Source organism: Phocoena phocoena, chromosome 19 (genome assembly GCF_963924675.1).
Source record: "Phocoena phocoena chromosome 19, mPhoPho1.1, whole genome shotgun sequence".
In the NCBI taxonomy this organism is placed as follows: domain Eukaryota; kingdom Metazoa; phylum Chordata; class Mammalia; order Artiodactyla; family Phocoenidae; genus Phocoena; species Phocoena phocoena.
This window is the reverse complement of record NC_089237.1, coordinates 16,011,587-16,024,412: the sequence shown is the minus strand read 5'-3', so window position 1 is coordinate 16,024,412 and position 12,826 is coordinate 16,011,587. Positions and strand designations below refer to the sequence as shown.

At 38.0% G+C, this 12,826-nt stretch overlaps 1 protein-coding gene and 1 pseudogene across 1 annotated transcript in view; one reads left to right on the top strand and one right to left on the bottom strand.

Annotated features, from left to right (window-relative positions):
- The first annotated feature begins 911 nt into the window (after nucleotides 1–911).
- LOC136138783 (protein farnesyltransferase/geranylgeranyltransferase type-1 subunit alpha pseudogene) lies at nucleotides 912–2,000 on the top strand (annotated as a pseudogene).
- Nucleotides 2,001–8,566: 6,566 nt separating this feature from the next.
- CDC27 (cell division cycle 27) overlaps nucleotides 8,567–12,826 on the bottom strand; it is a 58,751-nt gene continuing 54,491 nt past the window's right edge. Inside the window, exons 18-19 of the mRNA XM_065896526.1 lie at nucleotides 12,536–12,692; nucleotides 8,567–11,331 (exon numbers count right to left, since the gene is read on the bottom strand). Coding sequence (XP_065752598.1) covers nucleotides 11,249–11,331; nucleotides 12,536–12,692 — 240 coding nt within the window. The 3' untranslated portion in view covers nucleotides 8,567–11,248. The remainder of the gene's footprint in view (nucleotides 11,332–12,535; nucleotides 12,693–12,826) is intronic.

Sequence of the window (12,826 nt, the reverse complement as noted above, 5' to 3'; positions counted from 1 at the left end):
TGCTCGACCTGCTTCCTTTCCTTCTCTTCCGTAGATGTTGATCCTAAGAACATTCCCTAATAAAAGCTTTGTACATTAATTTTTGTTTCAGAGTCTCCTTCCTGGGGACCTCAGCCTGCGACACTTCACTTCAACCATTTCTTGGGAAGCCCCACCAAAGTGAGGGCATAAATGAAGAAGAGGAAGACATTGGATACAGGAAAAAGGAGAACCATCATAAAGGAAGAGCAAAGGGAATCTCTAGGATGATGGTAAAGAGAAAGCTAAGGATGCAACTAACAAACGGCAACCAGTCCAGATAGAAGCAGTTCTGAAAGCTACAGAAGACACTTCAGGATGATGAAATCGATAGCATAACTGATACAGTTGAACATGCTGAGAGGAGATTTGGACAAATGGTAAAGAGTTTGGAGTTGAATTAATTATAAGTATTTAAAACTTAACAATGAGAAACAAGGCAAATAATCTAGGGAAAACAAAAAAAATTGTACAGGGAAGGAAATCACAGTGTTATATTGGCTCAGTTGTGAACAGGGTTTAAAAAGTGATGAAATTGTAAACCTTGAATATTGCTCTAGCCACAGTTATAATTATACTGAAGGCAGACTAGGAAGATTATTTATGTAGGGAGAAGCGATATAGGAAATATAAATCTTCATTCTCCTCAGTGGCAGTCAGTAGATAACTCCTAAAATTGAAAAATCAAACATTGCATTTGGAGAATACAGATAAATACTAAGAGAATCAGGTAGAGGAGATGAAAGTGATTCCCTCTGGGGAAGAGATTGCTCTTTTTTACAAGTGAGAAAACCTTTTTCACTATTCAAACTATAGGAATGTCTGTCTTTGATAAGAACAAATGTAATAGGGGCGGGGTCTCCGCCGCCTCCTCCGCGGCGGGCCGAGGAGCGATGGCGGCCGCAGACGGCGTCCGGGCGGCTGCGCAGCGCGGGGAGCCTGGTCAGCCCGACACGCAGCCGCCCCAGCCGCCGCAAGAAGAGGTGGCGGCGTCCCCTATGGACGAAGGGTTCCTGAGCCTGTCCTCGCCCACCTACGTCCTGTACAGGGACAGGGCAGAATGGGCTGATATAGATCCAGTGCTGCAGAATGATGGCCCCAATGCAGCGGTCCAGATCATTTATAGTGAAAAATTTCAAGATGTTTATTATTATTTCCGGGCTGTCCTGCAGCGTGACGAGAGAAGTGAACGGGCTTTTAAACTAACCAGAGATGCTATCGAGTTAAATGCAGCCAATTACACAGTGTGGTATTTTCGGAGAGTTCTCTTAAAGTCACTTCAAAAGGATCTACGTGAGGAAATGAACTACATCACGGCAATAATTGAGGAACGGCCCCCAAAACGATCAAGTTTGGCAGCATAGGCGAGTGCTCGTGGAATGGCTGAGAGACCCATCTCAGGAGCTTGAGTCTATTGCTGATATTCTTAATCAGGATGCAAAGAATTATCACGCCTGGCAACATCGACAATGGGTTATTCAGGACTTTCACTTTTGGGATAATGAGCTGCAGTATGTAGACCAACTTCTCAAAGAGGATGTGAGAAATAACTGTCTGGAACCAAAGATAGTTCGTAATTTCTAACACCACGGGCTACAATGATCGTGCTGTATTGAAGAGAGAAGTCCAGTACACTCTGGAAACGATCAAACTAGTACCACATAATGAAAGTGCATGGAACTATTCGAAAGCGATTTTGCAGGATCGTGGTCTTTCCAAGTATCCCAACCTGTTAAATCAATTACTTAATTTACAACCAAGTCGCAGTTCCCCCAATTGCCTTTCTCGTGGACATCTATGAAGACATGCTAGGAAACCAGTACGACAACAAGGAGGACATTCTTAATAAAGCATTAGAGTTATGTGAAATCCTAGCTAAAGAAAAGGACACTATAAGACAGGAATATTGGAGATATATTGGAAGATCCCTACAAAGCAAACACAGCACAGAAAGTGACCCATCTACAAATGTACAGCAATAACACCATCTAGAAGAACTTGATGGGATGCTTTTATTTTTCTAGGAGACTCTAATGCAGGAGTTAAAAACCAGAGCGATCATTCCCTTTGCCTGTGATGTAAAACATACATTACACAGGTACTGCTTTTTAACATGAACTCAGTGTCATGCTCCTTGGGTGCTGCTGCTATTCTGACTAGTTCTAAGTATTTGGTTCTTGTTAAGCAGAGTAATTCAGGGGAGGGAGGAGAAACAGGAAGTCCCCAAAGGAACTTTTGGAGCCTTTCAACATTTACTGTAACCCCTTAGCATCAACTCCCCCTAAACGGTGTATGTCAAGATTTGCAGCGTTAATGTTTGCAGGTAACGCATATGTAAAGGATATGAGTCACTTACATTTCGGTTCAGAAAGCAGGGAATGCAGTTGTTACATTAGAGCTGCTCTGCCACACTCACAGTATCTTGCTGTCACTGTAACCAACTAATGCCAAGAGAATGTTTTGTGTTTTTTTTTTGCGGTACACGGGCCTCTCACTGCTGGGGCTTCTCCCGTTGGGAAGTGCAGGCTCAGCGGCCATGGCTCACGGGCCCGGCCGCGCCGCGGGATGTGGGATCTTCCCGGACCGGGGCACGAACCCGCGTCCCCTGCACCGGCAGGCAGACTCTCAACCACTGCACCACCAGGGAAGCCCTCTTTCTCCCTTTTGGAATGAGAATGTCTGTCCTATGCCTGTCTCAGTATCGTATCTTGGAAACACATAACTTGTTTGGTTTCACAGGTTCACAGATGGAGAGGAATCTGCCTCAAGATGAATTGTACCTCGGAACTTCCCTGGAGGTCCAGTGGTTGAGATTTCGCCTTCCAATGCAGAGGGTGCGAGTTCAATCCCTGGTCGGGGAGCTGGGATCTCACATGCCTCGCAGCTAAAAAAAGGCATAGAACAGAAGCAATATTGTAACAAATTCAATAGAGACTTTAAAAATGGTCTACATTAGGGCTTCCCTGGTGGCGCACTGGTTGAGAGTCCACCTGCTGATGCAGGGGACATGCGTTCGTGCCCCGGTTTGGGAAGATCCCACATGCCGCGGAGCAGCTGGGCCCGTGAGCCATGGCCGCTGATCCTGCACGTCAGGAGCCTGTGCTCCGCAACGGGAGAGGTCCCAACAATGGGAGGCCCGCGTACCGCAGAAAAAAAAGGTCCACATCAAAAAAAAAAAAAAAAAAAAGATGAATTGTACCTCAGGTCTCACCCATATCTGATTTAGATGATATTTGGATGAGACTTTGGAGTTGATGCCAGAACCAGTTAAGATTTTTGGGCTGTTGGGATGGAATAAATGTATTTTGCAGGTGAGAAGGACATGAATTTGGGGGGGAAAGAGGGAGAATCCAGTGGACTGAATGTTTATGTCCTCTCAAAATTCATGTGTTGAAATACTAACCTCCAATGTGACGGTATTAAGAGGTGGGGCCTTAGGAAGTGATTAGGGCATGAGGGCAGAACCCTCATGAATGGAATTAGTTCACTTATAGAAGAGACCCTAGAGAGGTCCCTTTCCTCTTCTGCCTTGTGAGGACATAGCTAGAAGACCACCATTTATGAACCAGGAAGTGGGCCTTCATCAGACACCGAATCTACTAGCACCTTGATCTTGGACTCCACAGCCTCCAGAACTGTGAGAATGTTGTTTAAGCCACCCAGTCTGATATTTTTGTTACAGCAGACTGTATGCCCTACCTTTCCTCCTTTCTTTGCTCTTTATTTATTTTATTAATTATTGTTATGGGCTCATAAATTCCTATTTTTCTCCAATAGCATTATTGTACTTGATTTTGGGAGGATCAAATGTATTAAGTTTGGGCAGTCAAGTTGGCTCCTGTGTCCTTGTGGCATGCCTCCAACTCCAACTGAGTATTGTCAAGTTTTGAATTTTTGCCCATCTGTTCGGTGAGAAATTGTATCTCTATGTAGTATTCTTTTCTTTTTTAATATTTATTTATTTTGGCTACGCCAGATCTTCGTTGTGGCATGCGGGCTTCTTAGTTGCGGCATGCAAACTCCTAGTTGCTGCATGCATGCAGGATCTAGTTCCCTGACCAGGGACTGAACCCGGGCCCCCTGCATTGGGAGCACGGAGTCTTACTCACTGGACCACCAGGGAAGTCTCTGTATCTCTATGTAGTTTTAATTTGCATGGATCTTACTGAGTGAATTTGAACTTTTCATGTTTAAGGGGCATTTTGTTATATCTTTCCGTGAATTGTGTTGTTTGTGTCTTTCCCTCTCTCAAAATTAAAAAAAATTTTTTTTTACACATTAGGGGAATTATCCCTTTATCTGTGACATAAGGGCAAATATTTCTTCCCAGTTTGTCATTTTTTTGGTCATGCAAAGTGTTTTTCATGTAGTCAAATTTATCAATGCTTTTTGTTGATTTTTTTTTTCAATTTAAGGTGACATTTCACTTCTTCATATGCTTTTAAAAGGATATTTTTCTTTAGCTTTGCAGTTGTTTTCGGGAGAGTCTTTTTTATCAGCAGAAAGCCTTTAATTTACGTTTGCTGGCTTTTTGCAATAGTTTTGTATGGACGGGGATCGCTTTGCTCTATTCCCAGTCATTTCATGGGCAGGATTCCTAGTTTGAGAGCTCTTTTTTGCAGTTTCAGGATCTTGCTGGTAGGGGTGGGAAGAATGATGTGCTTTCTCTTTTCTGCCAGTCTTTTTATTTCCCCTTTTTCCTTTCAATGCCTCTTTTTCATATCTTATTCTCCCGTAGAAACACTGCTTGTATGAGGCTGCCACTCCTGGTTCCAGACATTTTTAAACCTTTCCCTGAAGTGTGGGCTATAATCTACCAAGTCCCAACCTGTGTTCGGTATTTTACATTTGTTTCATTTATTCCCCCGAAGATTCTGGGCTTCCTGTAATAAGTCTTCTACTCCATTCAGCTCTGTCCATGGAGAGACTTAGCCTTTTTCCTCACTTTCTGTGACCACAGGCTAATGGTGATAGCAGGATCCCTACTGGAAAATTTCCGCTGTACTTACAGGTAATTTGAAGTTATAGTATTCTCTTAATAATGAAGGCATGAAACATGTACAGTTTTGTTCTACTTGATTTTATGGTTGTTTTGGGAGAGGGACAGATTTGTAATCAGGTTAAGTGCCATTGTTTTCCAGCCCTAGGAGTCTCAATATGCTTTTTTCTTATCAGACATACATTTCAGCACCCAGTCACGATGTAAACCATTGAAAACTAGCGATGGAAAGGAGGTATCTTAATTATCAACGGTTATAAATGGTAGTTGAAGTGAGAGTTGTGTTGGAATTGGCAATGAGATTAACAAAGGCAACATATTGCACATGAGTGGTTTTAGATTATATCAAGTTGAAAGTTTGAGAAAATTAAGATGCATTTTCTTTAAGACTCGGAATAAAACAATGAGTGCTTGATATTATGGCTGCTACTGCTCCATATAATACTGGTGATCCCAGCCATAGCAATTAAAAAGAAAAAAGAAATGAGGTATTTTACACAAGGATTAAAAAGGAATTAATGCGAGAGAGAGGCATGGACATATGTACACTACCAAACGTAAGGTAGATAACTAGTGGGAAGCAGCCGCATAGCACAGGGAGATCAGCTCCGTGCTTTGTGACCGCCTGGAGGGGTGGGATAGGGAGGGTGGGAGACGCAAGAGGGAAGAGATATGGGAACATGTGTATATGTATAACTGATTCACTTTGTTATAAAGCAGAAACTAACACACCATTGTAAAGCAATTATACTCCAATAAAGATGTAAAAAAAAAAATACATGATGGGGAAAAAAAAAAGGAATTAATGTCAGGAATTCCCTGCTCAAATAGAAACCCTACAAATTCTTAGAATAAGAAAGTTCAATAAGTTTTTAGGATCAACTGACAAAAAGCGTTACCCTCTCTACAGCAGTGTGGTAGGTGCTCTTGGCTGCTAAACCAACAGCCATTCCCCCTTCTTTGCTAACAAAATCTCTGGGTCCAAACACAGATCATAATGTATCTAAACCAGTCATGGCAAACCCAGTCCCTTTTACCAGATTCTAAAATTTACCAAGTATCCCTTGCAGCTAAGGATGATTATTTGACCCAGTCCTGGCCAAAAATATGTAAGCAAATGTGTGCCAAGCTGTTCCTGCAAAAGATCTTCCTCTTTTTGCAAATGCTTTGGTTTCTCTAAGACTTAGTTTCCTCTTGTATAAAACAGGTAATACATGCCTTACCTTATAAGGCTGTAAAGATGAAATGAGATTATTCTTATATCAAAGTGATCCATAAATCCTAAATAAAAAGAAGATAAATGCTAGCATTTTTCAAGATATGCAAATGATTATGGGCACAGATTGATAGCATCGACTGGTATAAGGGCTGCAAACTGGCATAAGTTTAAGGAGTGCTGTTATATACAAAGAAATCCCTTTACCCAAGCAAGTCTTTTCATTATTAGGAAACTAAGAACTGATGAATTTTTATTCTTGTGTAGCACCTTGCCCAGTGATGTATTAACTCACAAAATATTGAGAAAAATCTAACACCTCAGACTACATGTTATTTGGGGTGATTTGCAGATAGTTATGCCAATATAGCTGTAAGTTCTTGTTCGGGAGCTGCAGGATATAAAATGTCAGATTATATGTATAGTATATAGTATATGTGTATATATGTGTTTCTATTTGTGATGTTTCTATAACATCACCTCCACCCTGATAATACCACTGTATATTTGTACAGTGCTTTAGTTTTACAAAGCATTTCCATGCTTTAACACATATGATCCTCAGTCCTCTGTGGGATAAGAAGGGTAGATCTGATCTTCTTTGTATTGATGAGAAAAAAAGTTTAATTGTTCAGGGTCACACAGCAACTAAGGGGCAAAGTCTACATTTCCTAGATATCAGTCTAGTGCTTTTTAAAAATACATGATTAGAAACCTTAATTCTACTTCTTTGCTCCCACTGTTACTTACTCTTTTTCTTATTCCAACTCCAGTGATGTACTATCCATTTGAATTTTCTTCTCAAATACAGCTTTTAGCCTCAAATTGAAAATTCCATTTTGAGGGTGTTGAATAAAAAGAATGCTTGTGTTAAGAGAAATTGGTAATTAAAAAAATGGAAGGAAAATCAAGCACTTAAAATTTCCTACTTTAAAGCAAATTCTAGTTACTCAAGAAAGGGATACCGCTTTCAGTTTCAGTATGAAAAGTACAGAGGCAGGACACACATAAAAGCCCCTTCAAAGGACTAAGCATATAATAGATTTAAATCTACAGTTAGTAATAAAGTTTCCTTTGTAAAACCCGAACTTCTGTGATACTCAATGTCAAAATGCTAGAGAGGACACTTGAGAGTTAACATTAGGTATGATCTGAAACTTCCAGAGAAATCCAAAACTAAGTAAAAGGTTTTGAACATACATAAATGCCAAAAGTGTCCAGCTCTATCATTTAATAGTTGAGTCTTGGTTTTCTCTTTTGTAAAATGCAGTAGCACCTACCTTATAGGGTTGAGGACTGAAAATACTGTACACAAGGTAAGTAACACGGTACACATGGCAAGATCTCAGTAAACATAAGTTTTTAGCAAAGTTTGCACTTCTGAACCTTCATGAACCATTAATTAGAGGCTAAACAAACCAAAGAATACTTCCTATCTACACTTCTAGTTACCCCTGCCCTACTGACAGCAAATGGCCAGTCCTAGGGAAGGTTACGGTCTGAGTCATTCCCTCTCACCTGCTCAGCGCATCTCACTTTATGTCTTTTTCCCTATTGCTACCCTTTCTTCAAGTCTGAACAAAACCCTTCAGCTCTCTACCCTTTTTCCAAGATATCAAACTAGAGTAAAATTTGGTTTCTATATACTACTTCTTTCAGATCTTGATATTTAAAATTGATTCTAATTAGAACAAAAAAGCTGTGTGTCCCTTTTAAAGGAATTTCAGAAATCACATGACTAAAGAATAATAAGCAGTTGACTTGCAAAGTAGCAGCTGCTGGCAAGGGACTTTTGTAGTTTGGGGAAAATACGTTCTAAAAGTTACCATTTTTTGGTCACAATATTTATTTTGACATTCCAAATAATACTAAAAAAACGGTGTGAGTTAAAAAATACATATATATATATATTAGAAGAGGGTGTAAGTTAAAAAAAAAGAGAAACATTGCCCTAGACTTTTGTGGAACATAAAACTGTAATCTTTCACTATTTTGCTGTGCCTTACTATAAAAATACAGATGGCACAGCTCTTACATAGCTTTAATGACTTGATTATAAATTTGCTTTCAAAAGTAATTTATTTGGATTTTCCATATCCTTTAATGAATTGCAAATATATTAACAGAAAAGACTTTCCCCCCCAAGACTGTACAATTTCCGAAATAAGTCAGGAAAAGCAAAAAGAAGACACAAAATTACATTGTTTCAATGCAAATAGAACACACACATCACACCCACACTTGCATTTTCCTAGGTTTTCACAAAGAAAACAGGTCACCGTATTTCTTGTGAAGACCCATACTATACTCTGGCTAAACAGAGACTTGCAAACTTTTTTCTTCAAAAAGAGCATTTTTAATAGACTAAATACTGGTTATCACTGAGTTTTTGTTTAAGGTACAACAGCAGCATGGTTCAAATGTCACTTGCAATTCTTGGAAAAAATAAAAATTTTAAAGTAATGAAATACAGAAAAAGTAGGACCACCTTTCATTATTTTGAGTACCATTGTTCTCTTGAAAAAATATTTCCAAACTTCTAAAATCCCAGAGTTAAGAACCATTTCCAAGGGGGAAAATATCCAATGCCACAACATAACTTCTGAACAAGAGTGTGTGTGTGTGCTTTTGTGTGTGTACACACATGTGAAAAGCTTAAAGAGAAACAAGGACGTCAAAGTACTTAGTATTTCTGATTTCCTTCAAAATAACTTATGAAATTTGAAGCAAACATTTTGCTTGATCAAAAAGCATATCTTCTTCTGGTGGTTTAATCTCCATTCCAAGCAAAAAAGAAAGAAAAAAAGAAAAGAGAAAGCCAGAAACAGTAAATAGGTGGGAAATAAGGCTTCAAATACCTAAATGACTTTGAAAGTAGAGGTGTGAGGAAAATGCAATCAGGTCAAGCTTAGGCTGATTATCCCTCAGCCAACCATTGCCATGCTGTGCCTTCCACAACTCTCCTTTTATCCTTGGTCTCAAAATTAGAACCAGAAAGACTTACTTCTGGCACAGGACATAAATTCCTACTACAAAAAATAACTAATTATACATCAGCAAATTGTTTTCTGAGCATAGCTTTCTCCAAGCTTTGTAACAAAGAGCTCAGTCCAAAGCTTTCTATGAAACTCTATATTTGATACTGTTACACAGCTGGCTTATGATTTGCCAATTAAAAAAATAAAAGAATATAAAATTAAATATTACAGAACTAATGGATAAAAATGGAATATTTGTTAGAATCCAAGTGCTAGCCTTTGGGAATTTTTAATGATATTCGTTTACTCACAACCTTTCCTTTTTCTTATAAATTATTTTTTTTTAGGCAGCACATATATAGATTTAGGTAGAAAATTTTGTTAAATACCTCTCTGGCACCCAATACCTAATCTAAGACTCTGACTTGAATTAGTTTGTAACGGTATCTAAGCCACATTCAAATCAGCAGATTAACAGTAAATGATAGAAAATTACTGAGTCTACAGGCTAAAATTTTTTTCTTATCTTCTGTAATCCACCTTATTTTCACAGCTTGACTAACAAATACAGGTAACCAGTAGATAAGTTTGTCCTTCATCAAATAATCCAAAACAATAACTGTAGGCCTGTCATTCATAAGAAACTATAAATTTGTTATATTCTGACATTGGCACTTAACAAAATGTTAACTAAACTTTCTCTAAAAATTTCCATACATTACAATAAAGGAGATACACAATTTAAGACTTTAAATTGGTTACTGTGAAATTCCAATAATTCCCATTTCATTATGCATAATTAGATCTTTAAAATTATGGTCATTCCCCAAAGACATCAACCTATATTATGACAAACTCAAAAGAGAACTCCTCTCCTTCGTAAGAGCAGGGGTGCTTTTCAGCTAAGAATTTCTGATATCCTAAACCCAATCACTCTCAGTAAATGTTTTGGTGACTCACACTATTGAAAATAATTTGAAGCAGAGAGTTGAAAAGAATGGAAATGACCTCAACTGAAGGTAACCACACATTCTTGCACCCTGCTTAAACACTTAGAAAAGTCAGAGGGATACTGTCTTGAACAAATATAGATTCAAGGTTATGGCAGGATTCTGATTGTATTAAGGCTTTCACTATCATGATCTCTTAAAGTCTTTCCATTTAGTGTTCTCATTTTGATTCTTCTGGTGAACTTAAATGGTTATTAAGAGCCTTTTTTTGGCTTTTCAGTGGGCGACCCTTCTATCATCTCTGAATGTTAAAGGTGATCCCACAGAGCTCAAAGAGAAGAGGCAATATGGTAAGGACCAATTTTAAAGTTTGTAATACCTAGACAACAATGATCAACACTTTGAAGCAAGATGAATAAATTAAAATTCTTGGTTAGACATTAAAGTATTCTTGCCAAGAGTAATTGTACACTGTATGGAGGGATATTGATTCCTACATATGAGTTCCAATATGCCCATTATATTTGTTTATGGGAGACACTGCAAGTTTAAGGTAATTTACATTCCTTGGCAATCAAGTTACTCTGTTATAGGCAATGTCTTTTATTGTTCCATCTGGCACTTGCTAACACCATTCTTGAAGAACCTAGAAATGAAGATCAGTCACTTTGTTTATCAGGAACAGAACCAAGTAAAAACAAAATTTCTGGAAAAACGACCAAGAGATTCTGGTTCATCACCATTTTCCATCTCTAATGGTTCCTTCAAGATAAAACAAAACTCTTCCTTCCATGATAGCTTTCCAACAAAGGGAGATTAAAGAAAAAAAAGAAAAGAAAGTTTCCCACCCTACCTACCCCCTAAATTGTCATTCATACTGGTGAAAGAGCCAGTCTTGTTAGCAGCTAAATATTGCACTGCCTTTCATTCTGTGTACAGTCAGGGTCCAATGAAAGGGGCACATTCAGGGTATAAGTGATGGATGATGACACTGCTGGCTCAAGAGTGAAGACTCAGTATATGGAAGGACAAGAAACACGTCAGCACTAGTCACACATCCAGTTGCAAAAGTCTTGATTTCCAGAAGTTAAAATTCATCACTTTCAGCTGCATGAAGTTGTGTGTCATCTGCATCTGTCATGCTGCTCTCCTGGGATTCATCTGTTCCCACTTTAAAAATAAAACAAAAATCTACAGTAAGGTATCTGACAAATATTTTTTGTTGGTTCATGAAAACAAGAAAATTATTATATTCAGAGAGATGAGACCTTAAATAAAAGCCCTTAAAAATCCTGATATCCTTCAATAAAATGCAATTCAAGTTCCTTATTTTATAGCATGTCTAAGATTATTTTATTGCATTTAACCTTTAAGAGTTTTAACTACTAAAACTGCCTCTCCCTAATGAATTCCTATTCCTAACCTAAGAATCAGAACTATTCTCTGACATTCCATCCAATTGTTGACTCCACTTTGGGGACAGTCCCTGTTAGTTCACAAAAATACAGAATATAAATATATTTCTGGTACAAAGTCATCTTAGTTTATCTCATCAGAGGTCTCTCAATTCTCTTATTAAAAAATATTAATATATTAAGTCTTGGCTCTAATTATTTTAAGACATACTCTCAATTAGGCGATAGAGTATATATATTCTTTGCTTTTTAATTAATTGATGTATAGCTGATTTACAATATTATATTAGTTTCAGGTGTACAATATAGTGATTCAGTATAGGGATAGAGTATTTACTGCCTTAAGTTATCAATCTAATTCTTTGTTCCTTCCTCTTTTTTGATCTCTCCGTTTAAATACATTTGCCATATATTTAGGTTTTAGGTTTGTGAGAGCTACATAGAATTTGAATAGCCACTACAGACCTGTCAGTGCTTTAAAAGTGCACAAATTTATTATTCACTCACTTAGCTCTTATAATATTTTCAACATAGTCACACCTATCATCTTTTCTCCTCCTACCACGTTCCTATGAAGCAGATGAGGCAGGCATTAGTTACATAGATTGAAGCTTAGGTAAAAATTAGCAATGGATTTGTCAAAAATCACACAGCAAACTAGATCCAGAACTGAAACTAGTCACCTGGCTCCATATGCACGCTGTTGTTATACGACCCTGTTCAATATCCCTAAAATTTCATTTGGTATAAAGAATCTAACATGGTTAGAGATAAAATAAAAAAGCAGTCCCTAAATCCGTATACAAAAGGTAGCTTTCTGAATACTCAAAAAAATTTCCATGTTTATTCTGTGCCATAAAGAAATATCTGTTTCATCTTACCAACTCTGATGTGGTGTTTCACTAGCTTTCTAGTTTGAATAACCACATATAAACCTAATTCACATGGATGATACTCACTGATCTGTTCCTCTTGGGTGATTGGCTCCTCATCATCTGGAAGGTAGCGCTTATCAATTGCCTCTTTAATCTGGTTATTGGCTCCTTTAGGATCTAAATCCATAGCCCAAGAGAAATTCATCAGGGCGAGGTGCGTTTGACCTAACTTCTTGTAAACCTAAAAATAAACAGCAGCACTACATTTTTCATTAAGTTGTAAGCTTCAGCTATAAAATCCTAAACATTTTAAATTAGGCTCTTGATTATGTGCTATAAATTCATTCTGATGAGTAGGACATTTTCATCCTATCG